This window comes from Hippopotamus amphibius, chromosome 16 (assembly GCF_030028045.1).
Source record: "Hippopotamus amphibius kiboko isolate mHipAmp2 chromosome 16, mHipAmp2.hap2, whole genome shotgun sequence".
Classification (NCBI taxonomy): domain Eukaryota; kingdom Metazoa; phylum Chordata; class Mammalia; order Artiodactyla; family Hippopotamidae; genus Hippopotamus; species Hippopotamus amphibius.
Window position 1 is genome coordinate 1,241,993 of NC_080201.1, and position 18,634 is coordinate 1,260,626.

The 18,634-nt window shown below is 70.3% G+C and overlaps 1 protein-coding gene across 1 annotated transcript; it reads right to left on the bottom strand.

Annotated features, from left to right (window-relative positions):
- Window positions 1-1,721: 1,721 nt before the first annotated feature.
- ZNF469 (zinc finger protein 469) lies at window positions 1,722-17,489 on the bottom strand. The gene is made up of 2 exons (XM_057712705.1): window positions 17,428-17,489; window positions 1,722-13,794 (listed from the first exon to the last, which is right to left on the bottom strand). Exon 2 carries the CDS (start codon window positions 13,665-13,667, stop codon window positions 2,493-2,495), a length of 11,175 nt encoding a protein of 3,724 aa, XP_057568688.1. The 5' UTR covers window positions 13,668-13,794; window positions 17,428-17,489; the 3' UTR covers window positions 1,722-2,492.
- Window positions 17,490-18,634: the final 1,145 nt, after the last annotated feature.

The following is an 18,634-nucleotide window of genomic DNA, read 5'->3' on the forward strand; positions in this document are numbered from 1 at the left end:
GCTCGACTCGGCCTTCTCAGCGTGCTCGGGTCCTCAGGGAGCCGCGGCCCCCGCACAGGCCTGTGCCCGCCCGGCCCGCTTCCGCCCCCTCCGGCCACTCCCACAGCTCACACGGGGCCGTCAGGACGCCTGCCCGGGCCCCTGGAGGATCGGGTCCCCCAGACGCGCCCGCAGGCACTTATGCGGTTGTGTGTGTGTGTGTGTGTTTGTGTGAGGCTGAGCGGTGCACTCGCGTGTGCCCTGAGCGTGTGTCTCTGAGCCTGTCAGCGAGCGCGGGGTGCCCAGCGTACCTGTGACGTGTGCGCGTGGGGCTTGGAGGCGGGCGCCCGCGGAGGCCTGGCGACAGAGCCGCCCGTCCCCGCCGCGCGGGCGAATGCTGCCACCTGCTGGCCAGGCCGGCGCCGGCCACGCCGTGGGGGCTCCTGGCCGCGGGGCGGGCTCAGGGTCCAGGAGGGCGGGGTTCGCTCCCGTCCCGCCCTGAGACGACCAGAGCTGCGGGGTCCCCGACGTGGCGCGCCGCGGCACCCCGCCCGCCGACTCACAGTCTGGGGCGGGCCTGGACTCCCTGTCCCGTTTCCAGAGCTGGGGTTAGGCCCACAGCAGGTGTGGAAGTGCCCGATGGAGGGAGGCAGCCCACCTGGGCAGGGGGCCTCGACGGGAGGGGCTGAGACTGAGCGAGAGGGCAGGGCAGGGCGTCCCTAGCGGAGGGACGTGCAGGGCCGGGGCCTGGCAGCATGAGGGGGGCGCGTGTAGGGCAGGGGTGCAGGACCCCCTCCCTGTGGCAGGGCTCGGCGAGGCTCCCCTCCCCTGCCCAGCACGTGCTGTTGGGGGCCTGCCCTGAGAGACCCCCACGCCCAGGCCGCTGTCGGGGGCAGGACGGGACCAGGGCTGGTGCCGGACTCTCGACGGCCCCGCCTACCGTGCAGGCCTCTGTCCTGGACGTGGGGGTCTTCGCCGAGGGGGTCTGCAGGACACGTGGGCCCCGGGCTCTGAGCCCGCGGTGGGGGTTTGGTCCCTTCTGCTGCCCCCCCCCCCCCCGCCCAGGTCCCCTAACCCAGCTGTTCTGGTTCCTTCCCAAGAGGGTCGTCTCCAGTGCGAAGGCACCATCCGCAGTGTGTCAACACGTCTGGGGGCTGGGGGTCCGCTCCACTGCTGGGGCAGGACGGGGGCAGCGGCTCAGGCGGGGCAGGCAGGGCCGGCTGGCGGGAGGACAGAGGCCACAGCAGAGGCACCCTGCGAAAACAGTGGGCATGTATTTGACGGCGGGGGTTCGCTATGATTTTTACAACCTCAGAGCCCGGGCTGATCTGTCAGCACGGGAGAGGCATTCTGAGTGGCACACGCACCTTCTACAAAGGCAGCTGGGGCCAGATCTGGTCTCTTTCAAAATATCAAAATTAAAACTTTTGACATACACGTTGCACCCAAGGTTTAAAATGAAGAAACAGAACAAAACAAACCACAAACATCAGAGACACCTAAGAACAGGAGGAAGCCTCTCCCCACCTCAGGCCCCCATGAAGACAGGATTCTGCAAAAAGGATGCCCCCTGGGCCGTGTCAGTGCATGAGCGGTGCCCCTGCCGGAGGCAGCGCCACACCTGGCCCCGAGGGGCTCATCTGGCTGCTCGACCTGACTGCGGGGCTGCAGCCTCCAGGCCACTGCTGCCTGGGGTTGCCCGTGTGGCACCTCACACCTCCCCGCCGACCACGTCCCCCAAATGAAACAGATCAAGGAAGCCTGTATTCACATTACAAAATGAAATAGCACCAGAAACTTCAGAGTCAAATTGCTGATACTTGCAGCAGAGAGCTCCATGTAGGAGGAAGGCTCTAGAGAGGGCAACCGTGGAGGCCGGGCTGGGGGCGGTAGGGGTGGGAGGGAGGACCAGGGGTCAAGGTGGACCGGAGACCGGCTTTTCCGTCAGCCCCACAGACAGTGGCTGGCAGACCTGGTGGTCGGAGAAGGCCTGTTGTGCTCTGGGGGGCCGGGCAGCTCACAGACGGCTCTTCTGCCCCCGTCTGATGTCTAGGGTCGCTTTGGAATTCCAGCAACAGCAGCAATGACACCAAGACAGAGGCTGCCACCATCTGACTGGCGGCTGCCTCAACTTACTTCCTGCTAGATGACACAGGTGGGGGGCCCTGTGCAAACCCTTAAAGTGAGGGGTTCTGTGGCATACGGGGCTGGGGGCAGTAAGCTGCTCTCTCTAATTTCTTGGCTGCGTGGTCTCAAGGAGGCTGCAGCTGTCCCGCCCCTCACCCTCACCTTCCGGCTACAAAGAGATTGCTATCCACCCCAGGCCCTGCTCAAGGCATCAGAATCGCAGCTCTAACACCAAAGTCTGAGCATGTGCACGGTACGTCAGGTGGATTAAGATGTGGCCACCAGGCAAACCCTCGGAGGACCAGAGCCCCTCCGCATAGACTGGGGTCCCCCATTTGCGAGTTTGTCCCCAGCCCCACTGCCAGGCACTCATTGGCTCCTATAAATTACTCAGAAGAGTCCTTTTTTAAAGGGATCTTGAAGCTGGTTAGTCTCTGCCCAAAGAGCTGGCTGAGGAGGTGGCTCTGGGACTCGGCTGTCCGGCAGGCTCGGGAGTCGGGGGGCTCAGCTCCGTGGACAGTCCCGCCCCTCCTGGGGGGCCTGTGCAGGGGTCTCGCCTGGGGGAGTGCCTTGCCCAGCACCTCCCTGCCTCGCCTGGTATTCCCGTGGGTGTGGCTGGCCCCCCCCTTCCGCGGCTCTGAGGGCTGGGGGGGCATCGTGCCGTTCTGGCTACTGGGCTTGGGCTTGGCGGGGAGCACGCGGCTGGGAGTCGCCTGCTTTCGGGGGGCCCGGGGGGGTTTGTCAGGGACCGAGAGGCCTCTCCCCAGGCTCCCCGCACCTTCGCTCCTGGCTGGCCCCGGGGCCCGGCCCTTCCTCTTCTTCTCATTGCTGTCCCCATCCTCCCTGGGGCCCAGGCTCCCTCGCGGCCCCTGGTCATCAGCTTCCCTTGGGCCCTTGGGGCAGCCCTTGGCTGGGGCTCGAGGTGGGGCCTTGTCTGGGGCGGGGCCCTGGCCTGGGCAGTTGGGCTTGGCTGGGGTGGTGGCTGTCTCACTTTGGAGCTGCCCGCTGGCCGGCTGGGGCTGGCTGCCGCCTGCTGCCTTGGTGCCCTGACGGGGGCCTCCAGCACCCTGGGAGCTGGGGCCTGGCTTGACTTTGAGGGCGGTGGGCTTCAGCCTGTCCTCAGTGCCGCAGGGGAGCTCTCCGGGCGTTGGGCCGGCCACCGCCTTTTTCAGTTGTACTGGGAGCTTGGGCGCTTTGCTGGGGGTGGATGAGGCTGACCTGTCCTTTGACGAGCTCCTGCAGCCCCCAGGCTTGGTGGCACTGCCCCTGTGGGAGGGGCCTCCTGTCCCCCCCGCAGGCGCCGTGAGACACGTGGACACCTGCTTCTCCTTCCGGAGCAGAGAGGGGGCTTCCGGGTGCTGGTCAGGGGCACATGTGCCAGGGGCACTCGGTGTCCTGTGTTTCCCTGAGAATGGGCCAGCTGCCCTCTTTTCCTTCACGTCTTGGCCTCCAGCCCCCGGCCGGGGCAGAGAGCCCCCCAAGGGGAGAGCCTGCTGGAGGAGGCGCCCAGGGCTGCCCGGGGAAGCCTCGTCCTCGCAGCTCTCCAGGGCCCGGCCCGGCTTGTGGCCATCCCTGCCGTCAGCCGAGGCCGCCGGGAAAGGAGACAGAGACGGGGGCAGGAGCTCCGGGAGGTCGGAGGCCGGGTCCCCGCCCCCGGCCAGGCGGCCCACAGGGTCTCCGGGCCTCTCCGGGGTCCCGGGCGGCCCCGCGGGGGTGCCGGGAGCCGCCTCCGGGCAGGGCGGGAGCGGGGCCGGGAGGGACGCCTCGCTCAGCGCGGGGCTGCCGCCGCCGCCGCGGGGCGGAGGCGCGTCCACGCCGGCCCCGGGGGAGCCGCCGGGCGTGGCCGCCCCGCGCCGTCTGCCGGGCAGCGAGCCCTCGCGCGCCGGGCCCTTGTGCCCGGGGGCGCCGGGCCTGCGCACGCCGCGGAACGCGAAGGGCCGCGGCCCGGTCCTCCGGTGCTTGTCCATGTGCCGGTCGAACTGCTCCTTCTTGGCGAAGGTGTAGTTGCAGGCGCTGCAGGCGAAGGAGCGCCGGCTGATGTGCGCCACGTCGGCGCAGAGCTCGCAGGCGAAGAGCGGCGTGTGCGGCAGCTCCAGCGGCCCGCGCAGCCCGTGCGCGCCGCCCAGGTGGGCGCGCAGCTCGCGGGGCGCGGGGTAGACGCGCGGGCAGCGCGGGCACAGGTAGACGCGCCGCGCGCTGTGCACCGCCAGGTGGCGCTGCAGCTTGAAGGGCTTGGGGAAGCGCTTCCCGCAGTGGTGGCAGTCGCGCGCGGGGTCGCGGCGGTCCCGGGGCGCCGGCGGCGGAGGCGGCGGCGCGCCGCGCGGGGGGTCGCCCGCCCGGGGCCTCGGGGCCGCGCGCCGGGCCCGCGGGGCCCCGGCGGCCGCGCGCGCGGGGGGCTCCCCCGGGGGTGCCCGCGCCGGCCCCCGGCGGGCGAAGCGCGCGGCGTGCTCGCGCAGGTGCTCGTTGTACATCCAGACGTCGGCCACCTCGCGGCGGCACATGCCGCAGGCCCACAGCCCCGCCTTGCTCTGCACGTGCTTCTCCTGCAGGTGCTCGCGCAGCAGCTCGCGCGAGCCGAACCTGCGCGCCACGCACATGTAGCAGGTGGGGGGCGGCGAGGGGCTGTGCGCCAGCTTGTGGAGGTCCAGCTCGCCCAGGCCGTGGAAGCGCTGGAAGCACACCCTGCACTTGTGGGACGCCCTCCTGGCCTTGGCGGGCCGGCCTCCTCCGGGGGCCCTTCCCGCCCCGGCCGCCGCCGCCGCCTCCTCCTCCGTCCTGCCCTGCGGGCCCCCGGGACTGGCCGCGGTGGCCGTCAGGCCCGAGCAGCTGGCGCCGGGGAGACGCACAGGGTCTTCGCGGGGCCCCAGGAAGCACAGGTCCTGTATCTCCAGGTCCGCGGCGCTCCCGGGGACACTGCAGTCGTACTGCTCTCGCACCAGGTCGGGGGGCTCGGGGCTCGTGTCGCCCGGAGAAGAAGTGGCCTCGTCGGCGGGGGCCCGCAGCTCCAGGCCTCGCCAAGCCGCGGGGACCATGTGCAGCTCGGGGATGTTTTCTGACAGGTGGTCCTCGGCACAGCAGGGGTCCACCTCCGGGTGGGGCTCTAGGGCCCACGGGCTGGGGCCCGGGGCCCAGGGGTCAATGCCAGGCACCTTGCTGCTGAGGAAGCCCTCCAGGAGGAAGGACTCGGGCAGACCCGCAGCCTCGTCACCCCACGGGTCCTCGTGGGACAGGCAGAGCGAGCCAGAGTCGCTGAGGTCTGTGGGCAGGCGGGCGGAGGACAGAGCGACACTGCCCTCTGCCCGGCTGCTGGGCTCGGGCCGGGGAGGGGGCTTTGACTTTCTACAGCGCTTCCCGTAGACCCGGGGGTTCTTCTTCCGAGCCAGGCGGTCTCCCAGGGGGAAGAGCTGGGAAAAGGAGGCCTCATCATCAAACAAGCTCAGAGGGTCTCTGAGATCCGGGCTGGGGGCTTCAGGAACGGTGCCCTCCTGCTCCTGGATCCCCTCTCCCGGACTGTGCAGAGGGTCCTGGAGGCAACTGCTGACGGGGCCGCCTGCTTCCGCACCACGCATCTCGGGAGGGCCCTGGACGTGCCGGGGGGGCTCGGGCCCCTCCCAGACACCTTGCCCTGACCTCCTCTCGTCCACTCTGCTGTCCCCTGTAGGCGTATCCCCAGCCGCCCTCGACGGCTCTTTGCAGACGCCAGGTGTCCTGGTCCCTCTGGGTCCCCCGCACCCCCTTGCCGGGGCTGCCTTCCGCCCCGCTGGCCTTTCCCCAGGAGGCGCCCCCTCCACCATCCCTGGACAGGCCACCCAATCCCCAGGTGACTTCTGTGCAGCCGTCTCCTCCAGGTCCGTGGGCAGGAGAGGTGGCTGCGTGGCCTCCGCCTCCTGCTCTGCCTCTGGTGAGAGGCGGCGGCGGCTCGGGAGAGCCGGGCCGTTGCCAACGGCAGCTGATGGATTCCAGCGTCTTCTCCCTGAAGTCACCCCTGCAGGGACCTGGGGACCGCTCTCCTCCCGGCACCTTCTCGCTCTCGGCTTTCTCGCTTTCCCGCTGGATTTCCCCTCTGACTCGCTGGGGAGGTCTGCGGGCGGTCTGCCCCGCCTCTGGCCCCCGCCTCTCCCTGCCTGTGTGGGACGGGGCTCATCCCTCTGTGGCTGGTCCCATTTCCTGGGCTCTGCAGGCCTCATGTCCACCCCTTGCTTGACCACGTCCGGGGGCTGTGGTTCCCAGCCTGGGGGACAGCCTGGTGCTCCCAGAAGGCTGAGCCCCCGCCGAAGCCCTTTGGACACATCGGGACCCTGGGCAACCTCAGAAGCCACAGAGCCAGGAGGTGGCCCACCGGCCTGGCTGGGCTCTCGCACCACGTGCCTGGGTTTCTCCTTCCCTGGCGCCCTGCGGCTCTTCTTCCCTGGGGGGTGGTGTGTCTGGGGAGCAGGCGGGGCCGTTGGGCTCGGCTGGGAGGCAGCCCGCCCGTGCAGCCCGTGCTTCCGGGCTCTGTGGCGGCTCAGGCCCGGCCCGGAGCAGAAGCAGGCCGAACAGACTTCGCAGGTCGCAGGCCGCCCGCTGGGGGCTCCGCCCCTCCAGTGGCCGTTCTCAGTGAACACAGGCTCCTTTTTAAAGCCACGAGGCTTCTGTCTGGGGTCCTGGGGCCTGAGGGGATCCCCCTGGGATCTCTGGTGGAGGACGTTTCCGAGGCTTTGTGGGGCGTGGGGTCCAGACGCGCCGGCTGTGCTGCTCAGAGGCGTGGTTCTGCCCGGGTGGGGCTCTGCGGAAGGAGAGGTCACCCCCAGACCCCGGGTGGCAGCTCTGGGTGCCTCTGTAACGGCAGGGCGCCCAGCCCCAGGCGTCTCTAGGCCCTCCTGTCCTTGGAGGCTGGCCTCTGCTTCGCCTTCCTGGCAGGTGTGGGGATCTGGCCCTGCGGCCCCCCGTGTGGAAGGGCCAGGGGGCACAGCGGTGACACCCTGGCCTTCGCTGTTGCCTGGGGGTTCTGCGGAGGAGCCCTCGGGCACCCCATCTGGGTGGGTGTTGGATGGCGCTCGCCCAGGGCCTGGCCACTCAGCCCTGGGCCCTCTGACTGTTCCCAGGCCACCTGTGCTAGGGGTGTCGGGCAGGGCGGCGGCCTTGACAGTCGCTCTCGGGGAGGTAGCCCCCGCTGGATGGGGAAGGGTCGCACAGGCAGGAGCCTCCCTTGGCCTCTCTTTTCTGGAACCCTCTAGGGTTCTTGCCATGGGATCTGCAGGGCAGTCCCCTCCACGGGCGGGAGTGAAGACACTGATGAAGCTGGGCTCCTTGGGAGGGTCTTCCAGGAGGCCACAGGGGCTTGTCCTCACCGATGGGGGCACTGCCAGGGGTGCCCCAGCGTCTGTGGGGGCTGGGGTGCAATTGGCCCTTTTTGGAGGTGCCCAGGCAGAAGGCCCGGCTGGCAGGAGCTGCGGGCTGGCAGGGCCCCGGCAGGACAGGGGCGCTGGGTGCAGCCCCTCGAGCTCCCCGGAAGGTGCCGCAGGAGTGGTGTCCTTGGGCAGGGGCTCGAGGTGGTAGGGATTAGGGGTGGCTGCAGAGGTGGGTGAGGGGGTGCAGCTGGCCAGGTCCCTGGTGGGGGCTGCTGGGCTCTCCCCAGCGAACAGCAGATGCTTCTCCAGGCCTGGGCCAGCGGCTGCCTCTGGAGTCTGGTTCTCAGGCCCCTCTTGGGTGTTGGCTACCGCCCAGGCCGGGACGGAAGGTTCTGCCTCAGAGGAGGTGGGGCTTGGGGTGGCCCGTGGCCCGTTCCAAAGGCCCACGGCCGCCCTGCTTCCCTGCAGCTGCCCCTCTAGCTGGTCTGTGGCCCCAGCCAGCCCAGCCGCTGTGGTTTCAGGGCCAGCACGGGCTGTGGCGAGGTCGTCTGGCTGCCCAGGCCTCCCCTGGTCACGTGGCTGCAGTTGGCCGGCTTCGACGTGACCCTTGGGCGTCCCGGCCTGGCCACGTGAGCCCGGACGTCCATCTCGCTCTGGCCCCAGGTGGCGTCCGGCTACGGCAGGGACAGCTGTCGTCTGCACACCCCCCGGGAAGCCCCGGGCAGGGCTGCGGGCCATTTTCCCACCTTCCACACTGTCCCCTCCCAGATCTAAGGGGTCGCTGTGCTGGGGGCTCTGGGCGTCGGCGGGCGGGGGCCCCTGTGAGCCCTGGGCGTCATCTGTTTCAGCCGCCCTGGCCACCAGGAGCTGGAGCTGATGGAGGGGGCTCGAGGCTGGGGCCTGGGGCCTCGGGCCAGGGCTGGGCCTGGGCACACAGGCACGACTTGGGGAGGCCCCGGCGGGTACAGACTCCTCCTTCCCCTCCGGGCCAGGGCCCCCTGCTACAGGGGGTGGGAGCCCTGCTCCTCCTGGCCCAGCTGTGCTGCTCACAGAGTGTCCCTTGGGGTAGCTGCTATGACTGGCACCAGAAGGTGAGGTGGCACCCAGAGGCACAAGCCCGCCACCCCGAAGGGCCAAGCCAGGTGGCAGCTGGGCAACAGGGCTGCCAAGTGCTTCCGGCTCTGGGGGGTCACGGCAGGGCCCGGGCGCCATGCAGGGTCCCGGGGAAAGCCCCCCTCCCTGTGGGCAGGGAGGGAGCAGCGGGAGGCCTTGGCTGTGCTGTGTCCTGGTGGCCCTGCTACCCTCAGGAAGTAAAGGCTCAGGGTGTGGGCTGCACTGTGTTAAACTCCATACGTCCAACGGGGGGTCTGGTAAACAGACTTGTGGGCGGGCCCCGGGGAGCCCCGCCTTGGAGACTCTGTCTTTTTGCACTGGCTGGAAACGGAGGCTGGCCCCAGTGGGGCTGAAAGGACCCCCAGGAACCATGTCCTCGTGGGTGCTGGGGGCCAGGGCTGTGTCTTCTGGGTGGAACGAGAGCCACGCCTCCCGGGGCCTCCCCAGGGTGCCCCCCGTGGTGGCCACAGCTGCTTCGGTCTCCTCTGGGTGTGGACGTGGTCCCCGAGGACTGGGGACGTGGGCTCTGCTCGGCTCCCGCGGGGCCTCCTGCGCGCCTCTGCTGTGCAGCTGACTCTCCAGCTCGGTGACCAGCCTCTTGATCTCCAGCTCCGCCTCGGACAGGCCGCCAGCACGCGCGGTGCTGCCTTCCACAGCCTCGTCGGATGAAGCGGGGAGGCTGGAAGCCACGGTCCCTCGGCTCGGATGCTTCCGATGGGATGCCTTTTCCCCCGAGAAGCTGGGAAAAGGGCCTGGAGGGCCGGATGGTACGGAGGACACGTCCTCCAGCAGGCACCAGCCCTTCTCGGGCAGAAACGAGGGGTACAGTGGGTCTAGCTGGGGTTTTCTTGGGGGAGGGGCGGCACACGCACACGGCACGTGGGTGTCTCCATTTCCAGAGAGGCTGCCGTAGATCGGCAGGTCGAAGCCGTCCCTGGGCAGCCCCGGGAAGAGGGGCCCGGGCTCCAAGGCCGGTGGCCATTCGGCTTTGCCTGGGCCCGCGACAGTCATGTAGGGTGGGTTCCTGGGCGGCTTTGGCTCTTTGGAACTGGCATCCTCGCCACCCTGGCGGAGGCATACCCTGATGGCTGGAGGGCTGTCTGGGGCTGAGGACTGGGAACCCAGGTCTGTGTGGAAATCGCCCGCCAGGTCTTTGGGTTCAAGGAACAATTCCCTGGGAGGGCTGCTGCAGGGCTGAGGTCCCCTTTCGGTAGCTGGAACCCCTGCGGAATCTCCAAGACCCGGGGTCTTCAAGAAGAGGGTGCTGGGTTCAGGGTAGGCTGTGTCAGCGCTGGCAACAGGCGCCAGTGGGTCTCCTGGCAGGGAGGCAGGGGGGGCCTCTCCATCCTGGAGGACAGCTGGCTCTGAGCACCGGGCGGCACCCCGCGTGGGTGAGCGCGCGAGGGGCAGCCGGGCCTCCTCCCCGCGGGGCTGCAGTCGCTCTGGCCTTGGGGGGCAGGGGCCTCCTCCCCCACAGCTGGCTGGAGAGGCGCTCAGAGCCTCCCCGCGAAGCTTTGTGGCGTCAGGCGGAAGCTCTTCAGCAGTCCTTGGGCTCTCGGGGTCTTGGGGGGAGGCCGGGGGTGGATGGCTTTCCTCTGGGGTCTTGGCGCCAGTGAGAGCCTGCGGGAGGTGCTGGGGCCCTCTCTGCTCGGGGGCCGCTCTAGTCTCTGGGCTGTGGGACGGGCCCTGGGCCTTGGGACTCTCGGTGGGGCCTGGCCAAGGCCTGCCCAGCTCCTCTGGGCCTGGGGAGCCCCCGGGCCTCGCGGCCTCCTGCCTCACGACCTTCCTGGGTTTCTGCCGCTGCCCGTCTTCTCTGGGACCCGGTGTCAGGTCCACTTCCTTCCTCTTTTCGCCCCGGCGCCATCGCCGGCCATTGGGGCAGGGCTGGCTTCTGACGCGGGAGCCCCGCGGCCGTGGGCCGTCCTCCTCCTCAGACTCCGAGGCGCAGTCGCAGTCCTGGGGCCCGCCGTCCTCGGCGCCTGGGGCTGGGCCGCGCTTGCCCGCCCGGTTCTTCTGCTGCACGATCTTGTGGATGAGCTCTTTGCTCCAGGTGCCGCCTCGCGCCTGCCTCCGCCTGCAGTCCTTGCCGGGGGACAGTCGGAGGCGCCTGGAGCTCCTCGTCTCCACCGGGAGAGCCCGTCCCCCGGGGTCTGTGTGGCTCCTGGGGGCCTGGGTTCTGAGGTCCCGCGGACGGGACGGTGGATGCTCAGCCCGGCCTCTCCTCCTTGGCCTCAGGCGGGCGGCCCTGGAGCCCCTGCCTGGCCTCTTGGCGGTGTTGACTGTGTCCAGCTCTTTCCGGAACAACTTAAACCGCTTTCCTCTCCTCTGCTGGCCACCCAGGCCGGCCGCGTCTGCCTCTGCTGGGGCCGGGCCCAGGGAGCGGGTTTTGGGCCTGGGGCCGGCGGGGTAGCCCCCGTCGCCAGGCTGGGGGGGCTGGGGCCCCAGCGGGGCGTCTGCCGCTGGGAGTGGGGCCTGGGCCTTGTCCTCTGGCGTGGCCCCCAGCCTGGTCTTGGGGGGCTGCCCAGCGGCGGGGCCCCTGGGGCCGGAAGGTTCCTCGTCGGTGAAGACATCGATGAAGCTGCTGTCGATCTCAGGGCTGTCTGACTGGTACTCCAGGCCGTTGAGCGCCTCCGTGATGAGGCTGTCCAGCTTGGCGGCGTCCTCCAGGTCCAGGTCCCCCGCCGGCAGTGCAAAGGGGGCGGTGGCCAGCCCGGGCAGGAAGCTCGTCCTCAGGGGGTCGTCTCTGCCATCGGGCCGGACGTCCCCGCCCAGCAGGAAGGGCGCTGTCCTGGCGTGGCTGAGTGGGCTCGGGGTCCCGCGGCCCGGCGCCTTGGGGGCGGCCAGTGCAGAGGGGGCGGCAGGGGCCGCGGGGAGCCCTGGGGGCTGCTGGCGTCCCCCCTTGGCCCGGGCCGGCAGCAGGCTGCAGAACTGCCGGTGCCCCAGGAAGGCGGCCAGGCTGCTGTAGTTCCGGTCGCACTGCCTACAGGTGAGTAGCACGTCCAGCTGGTCCAGGCTGGCACTGCTGAGGGGGAAGTGGTGGGCGGAGTAGGGGGGCGGCTCCTGGGGGAAGCCCTCCAGGCCCGCGCTGCCGGCCTCGAGCCCCGAGCTGGGGAACGGGGTCTCCTCCAGCCCCTCTGTGGGGAAAGGGAAGGCCTTGACTGGCTCAGGCTGGTAGGGCACGGGGAGGGCACGCGAGCCCTCGGGGGGCGGGAAGGGGCTGCCGGTCTCCTGGGGGTGGGTGGGCGGGTGGAAGAAGGCGGAGGGCCCGAGCGGCCCGGGGAGCTGGCTCTCGTCTGAGCTGGGGTTCGCCGGGCTGCTGGACAGGGGCGACAGAGAGGAGCAGGTGCTGCTGGCCGTGTGCGTGGCCGGCGAGGGCAGCGGGGACTCGCTGGGGGAGGCTCCCACCACCCTGGGTGGGGGCAGGCCGGGGGGGCCCCGGGGTGAGGCCTGGGGCTGGGCCGCCCCGAAGAACAGGGGCTGGGCTCCGGGGTCCTTCAGCCCGTTGTAGGTGAACAGCCCGGGGGAGCCACCGCCGCGCCGGCCCGGGCTGCTTCGCAGGACCGTCAGCGTCTCGCCTGGCCCGGGCGTCTTGCTGGTCGCCCCCAGGGCGCCCTGGCTGCCCGCCTGCCACTCGGGGACCCCCGGGCGGAAAGGCAGCCGGTTCCGCATCTCCATCTGGTGGGGGGTGGGCCCGGCAGCAGGGAGTACCTGGGGCCAGGGCAGCGGGGGGCTCTGGGGGAGGCTGAGCCGCTGGCCTGGGCTGGGCTGGGCTTCGAAGAATGCACTCCCGGCGGTGGCCGGGGGGCCCAGGGGAGGTGTGGGGTGAGGGGCTGGGGGGGGGTCCCACCGCTGGGGCAGCCGGGCGGGGGCGGGCCCCGAGACGGTCAGCTCCGCGTCCCGAGGCCCCGGGCCGGTGCCCGCCCCGCCGGCTGCGGGGCTGCCGTACGCCTGCGTGGGAACCTGCCTCTGGGCCAGACAGTGTGGGGGCCCCCCGGGGCTCCCCAGCCCGTCGTGGGCCGAAGGTGGCCTCTCAGGGAGCGCTGTGGTCACGCCCGCGTGCGGACCGGCCCGGAAGGCGGCTGTGTTCTCCGAGAAGGGGCCGGGGGCCGGGTGCGCCGCGCCAGGGGGAGGGAGCGCGCCGCCGAGGCCGCCGGGGGGGCCGGGGTAGCAGGGCGGGTGTCTGGGGGCCGGCCGGGCGGGCGGCGGGTAGGCCGGGCCGGTGCCCGCCGGCTCCTCCGGCCACGCTCCCCGAGGCTGGTGGAAGGCGCGCGCTAGCGCCCTGCCCGCGTCCTCGGGGAAGGGTTTGGGGCCGGCCCCGTGCAGCTCCGGGAAGGGGAACTGGAAGGCAGCCACCCCGGGGCTGCCGCCTGCGGGAAAGGGCTCCGGCTCAGGGGGGGCGACCCCAAAACGAGCACCTGGGAAGCTGTCCTCAGCCGGAGGAGGCCAGGCGTCGGCCCCACGGGCCTGGAATTCCACGTAGGAGACGAGCCGGCGGGCGCTGGCGCTGCTGCTCCCGGGGGCCCTGAGGGGCGGGGGCCCGGGGCTGGCGGTACAGCCGGACGGCGTCTCCTGGAAGCACTTTGGGAAGCCGAGCTCTTGCGGGCCAGGCGAGGCCACGGCCCTGGGGCGCCCGGGCCCGTGACGGGCACCATTCCCTTGGCCTGGGGGGGCCTCCACCTCTGGGGGCCGGGGCGCCTCTCGCCGCGGGCCCTCAGGGGTCTTCTCGTCCAGGGCGGGTTTGGGCCTCGAGCTGGCGATGCTCAGACTGTAGAGCTGCTGGGGGCTGCCGTCCGACCTGCCCGCCCGCCGTGCGCGGGGCTGGGCCAGCTTGCTCCCTGCTGGGGCCTGGGGGCTGCCGCCCTTGCCGGGGGCACGGCTCAGGGCCTGGGCTCTGGGGAGGAGGACCTTGGGTCCCACCTTCCCAGCCTGCCGCACCTGGGTCTCAGAGGCGTCCACGGCCTGGGCCCTGCTGCCCGTGGCCTTCAGGGTCCTGGTGGCCGGGACACTGACCTCACTGGGAGATGGCGGGGGGGCCCCCTTGCCACTGGCCGCTGGGCAGGGCTGCAGGTCTCCGGTCATGGTTGGGGGTGGTGCTCCGAGGGGCTGCTCCCCAGGCATGGCCCCTCCGTCCTGGGTGCTAGGAGGATGCTGTGGTCTGAGGCGGGCCGCAGAACGTGGGCTGGGCAGCCATCCCTGCCCCTCGAGGGGCCCTGGGGGAGCCTGCTCTCATGGTCCTGACGGGAGCCTGCAAGGAAAGGACAGAGTTGAGTCGGGGACAGTGGGCCTTCGTGGCTCCCGTGGTGGTGTGGCGGGCTGGGAGAGGAAGCAGCGGGCATACAACCTCCACGTCTAGGGGAGGGGGCTTGGCTCTGACAGCACCTCGAGAGAGAAGAGGGGAAGAGAGCTGCTGCCGGACTGGGAAAGGCCTTGGTGGGAGGCGGGCTGTGGTTGGGGAGGAGGAGGAAGGAAAAGAGAGAAAATCGTGTTGGGGCCTGAGGTCTGAGAAGACCCCTGACCGCCCCCGAACAGCCCTGCTAGGCGCCAGCCAGGCCCTGAGCAGGAGATGCTCTGTGTGGCACATGGCTCCCAGACCTGCAGTGGCCCTGTGGTGGGGGTGACAGGCACCTGACGGCCAGGGCGGAAGGCCCAGGAAGGATGGAGGGGGTGTCTGGCCAAGGCTCCCACCTGGTCCTTCACCTGCCCCATCCCCGGCCCCTGGGGTCACACAGGACAGGAAGGCCTCGAGGCCCTCGCCCTGCAGACCCCCAGCCTGCAAAAGGTGTCAGCTCCTTTCCTGGGCCCCTGAGCAGGGCTCCTGTGTTGGGGTGCACGTCTCTGGCCTATGCCTGTGCCCCTAGCCCAGAGCACCGCCCCCACAAGTCTCTGAGAAAAGCCCCACCCAGAACACGGCGCCTCTGGCGCGCGGGGAGACGCTGGTGAGGGGAGCCCTGGGGGCATGGCCCTCACCCCTCTCTTCTGTCTCCCTGACCCCGCGCCCATCCCCGCAGCGGCTCTGGGGGTCTCGTCCTCACGGCAATCCCGGGGCCACAGTCAGCCTCACGGACGCTCTTGGCTCTCCCCAGTCTGAGCTGAGCCACGTGCCAAGGCCGCTAACGCTGACGTCAGGGCAGGGGCTTCCCCCTCAGCGTGGGTGTGGTGTGGGCACCAGCCAGCAGTTGGGGCCACGCTGCCCCACTGCAGCCCCCTCCCCCGCCACTGGACCCTTCCCCTCCCACCAGCCTGGGGGGGGCCCTCGCTCCCAGGTGGAGGCCTCCCCCACCGGGGTCCACGGCCTGGGGCGAGGCCTTCCGCCCCTTTCCACACGAGGACTGAGAGCCCTTGGGGCAGGGCTCTGGGCTGAGTTTGTTGAATGAATGAGGGATGGCGTTCACAGCAGCGTGAGCTCCTCCTGAGCCCGCGCGGGGTCAGGGCACTGAGGGCTTCCCCATCGCTCCCCTCGTCCTCGCAGTGGCTCGAGAGGTCAGACGCGCCACGTCCCCCCGACGGACGGGCACGGGGAGGTGGACAGCTCGCCCCAGGCCTCACGGCCAGTGGAGGGCACCGGGGCTCCCGGGCAGCCTCCTCCCAGCCCCGCACGGGGCGGCCTCCGGGCTCTGCCAGGCCACACGCAGCCGGGACACCTGCCGGGGGCCAGGCTGTGCCCGGTGTGGGGACGGCAGCCACCAGGGCCCCAGGAAGGTCCCGCCCGGGAGCCGGGAGGTCAAGGGGCGGGCAGGCCGCGGCGACGCCCCCCGGGGCACGTCCCTTAGCTGCTCTGTGGCTGGAAAACGGGGATCCCAGCGGAGCCCCCGGTGGGGCTGTTGCGGGGATGACCTCTGCCCGCCCTGGGGGAGCGCGCGCTGGCGGGGGGCTTGCTCACTTGCGCTGCCGCTGGCCGAGCCTGGGCCCCCGTCTGGGGGCGCCTGCATCTGCTCCCCCGCCTGTGCCCGCGGCCTGGAGCCTGGCACACGGTAGGGCCCAGGGCTGGGGAAGCGGGTTTGCAGGCCCGCGGAGCAGTGATGGTCACAGCCTCCCTTGCCGGGCCGTGCTGAGGTTCGACAGCCCACGGAGCCTGGCCGGGCGCCCGTACTTGGGCTCCCCCGACGCCTGCACCTCCCGCGCCTTCGTGTCCCTCTCTGTGCACCGGCTGCCAAGCTGCCCCCCCCGCACTGCTTGAAGCCAGAGGAGAGTTGGGGTCCATCGGGGTCCCCCGGGCTGCCCTGTGTGAGTTTTTAAGGAGGAGCAGAAGCCCCGGGCCCACGCCCCCCAGCCCCCACCCCGCTCTCAGGGTGCCTGCAGCCTCGGGCCCGCACGCTCGGAACGCCAGCAGCCCAGGGGGCTCCCCGTTGGGCTCAAGGGGACCCAGGAGTCGGCTGTCCTGCGTGCAAGGGTTGTCTGTGTGTCCCGCTGCAGCAGGACAGGCCGTGAGGCTCCTCCTGGCCGCTGGGCCAGGAGCCGCAGTGCCTCGTGCGTCTTCTGGGCAGAGACATCCAGAGCTGAGACTGGGGAGTTGCCCTGCCGCTCTCGAGGGCCGAGCACGCAGGCCGTGGTTGCCAGGGGCACCGCCTGGCATCTCTGGGCTCCCTCTCCCCATCCGCCGAGGGGGATGGTCGGACCAGGCTGTCTGAAGGGTCCTTTTGGTTCCAGCAGCCGTGAGTCATCTGCTCCCGGCGGGAAGGCCACGTCCAGGACTGACCCCTTGTCCCTGTGGTCAGGTTCCCACGGCACCTCCAGAGACCTGCCCCACGCCCAGCGTCCGGGGGGCAGATGCGGCACGGCTGTGGGGACCTGACCCTGACGCAGAGCTCCCGGACGCCCAAGAGGCTGGGCATGGGGGGTGGAGGACGGTGTTTACGGAGCACCTACTGCATGCCAGACGGGGCTTCACCTAGCGCCTGCAGCGTCAGAGGAGGGACTCCCGCGTGGCAGGCATCAGGGGAGGCGGGGGCGGGGGGAACGGCTCTGAACCCACTTGGGGCTGGTGTCCGCCCCACCCCAGGGGCGAGGACGGGCTCTGGGCTGCGGGGCCTCTGCTCCGGACCGTGCCAGGCAGTGACGCCAGGGGCCAGGCAGGCGGCTGTGTGAGGGCCCCTGGCCACGAGGGGCCCTCCTCACGCCCGCGAGCGTGCCACCTGGACGCTGGTGGGAGGAGCGGAGAGGGCCTGGGGCCTGGCCTCCCCACAGCTCCCAGAGCTTTCCAGGGGTGGCTGGTCGGGCCTGCGTAGCTGTCAGACACCACGGAGGCCCCGCGGGTCCAGGTCCTGAGCTGTGTTCCCTGCGAGCGACAGCGGCGGGCGGTGGGGGTGGGTAGGCAGGGGCTCAGGCCTGGGAGGCGATGGCCCTGGTCCTGGTCCCCCGGCCCCTGCAGCTCCCCCACCTCCATCGGCCTCGGTGTCTCCACCTGTGACCCGGGACCAACACTGGCCGGCCCTTAAAGAGTGCAGTGAGCAAGGTCTGCTGGGGGCGTTCGGCAGGTGGCGTGCCGGGAACCAGACTACTGACGTCTCCCCGTTAACGCCAAGCGCTGGGTCCCGGCGCCCCGAGCCCTTCACTCTCATCGGCACAAAGCAGAGGTAGGAGGGCCTGTGGGGAGGGCTGGGCAGGGCCTGAAAACAGGAATAAAGGGTCATTTACTGGTTTGAAACAGCTGTGCTGCAGGCCCCTCGGGAAAGAAGCTGGCCGCCGAGGACGGCGTCTGGTGACAAGCCCTGCCCAGGGCCGCCGTTCGGAGCGGAGTGCCGGCCCTGACCGCTGCCTCCGGAGGTGTTTCTGGGGAGGCAGCTGGCAGCCCCAGTTACCGCCCGAGCCAGTGAGATGGAAGGAGATGGGCAGTGGGGCAGGTGACGGGGCCTCCGCACCCGCGGTCCGCTCTACGTACCTGGGAGTCGGCCCGCGGCTGGGACGCTGCGAAGCTTCCACGGGGATGGGGATTTCTTGGCTGCAGAGAAAATGGGAAGCACGTCAGCATCAATCTGGTGCTTGCTGCGCGCGCCGGGGGGGCCGGCAAGGGAGCAGGGAGGCTGCGGGGCCCCAGGAAGCTGCCTCGGGCCACGGGGAGCCAGGTGGCCTCAGGAGGTGCACAGCCGGCTCAGCCCAGCCCGGGGTGGGGGGCCCTGCGGGGGGGGGGGGTCAGATGGCCGCCTTCCCGCTAGGTTGACGGTGAGTTTACATTTCTTTTCGTGACGTTTCGTGTGCACAGATCACACGTTCCTGAGGTGTGGAGGTCTGCAGTGACAGGTCTCCCCCCGCCTGCCCCACGGACCCGCTTCCCCTGCACTGCTGCATCCGCACAGGGGGCCGCTTCTTGTGTTTCCCTCCAGAATTTCTTGACGCAAAACCCAGCAAATATGAATACATATTTCCATTCTCCCCTTCTTCAACAAAAGACAGTCTATTACACGCAGCGCACCTTACGTCCTGCATGTAACAGTGAATCTTGGAGGTAACCCCACAGCACCCCATAAAGAAATGCCTGGCCGACGTCTGCCTGTCCATGTCTCCACCCACATGCAGCTACGGGATGTTCTGCAGGACGGCTACTCATACAGCCCGATCCCTCTGGGTGCATGGACGCCGGGCTGTCCTTTGTGGGCCTTTACAGATCGTAGAGCAACGAAGACGCGTCAGCGAGACCAGCAGGGTCAACCCAGGGGAGGAGTGGCGAGACAGAGGGCGCATGTGCTTGTGATTCGGAGAGAGACTGTCAAATTCACCACGGTTGCCACAAACTCTTTCATCCTCCTCCTTCCTAAAGGCGGAGCCCAAATCCCTCCCCTTGAACGGGGGCTGGACCTGGCGACTTGTGGCTACGGCGCAGAACACGTGCCCAGGTCCGGAACCCGTGCACACCGTAGACGACGGTTCGTTGTTTCTAGCTGCTGTTTCTCGCACAGCATCGCGGACTCCTGGGACAACTCTGGGGGGCCGTACCGACGCGCGCCCCTCCTGCCAAAGTGGAGAGTCCAAGGCTTTAAAGCGCGTCCCGGCGTCACAGGGCGGGAAGCCTGCCCTTCCCCGGAGGCGGGCGCCGAGGCCTGGGGAGGGCCTGCAGGAGGCAGAGCCTTCCCTGCAGCTCCCATTCCCTC

Bases quoted from the DNA above. Each gene is read 5' to 3' on its own strand.
- ZNF469 (XM_057712705.1), bottom strand. From the start codon at position 13,667: ATGCCTGGGGAGCAGCCCCTCGGAGCACCACCCCCAACCATGACCGGA.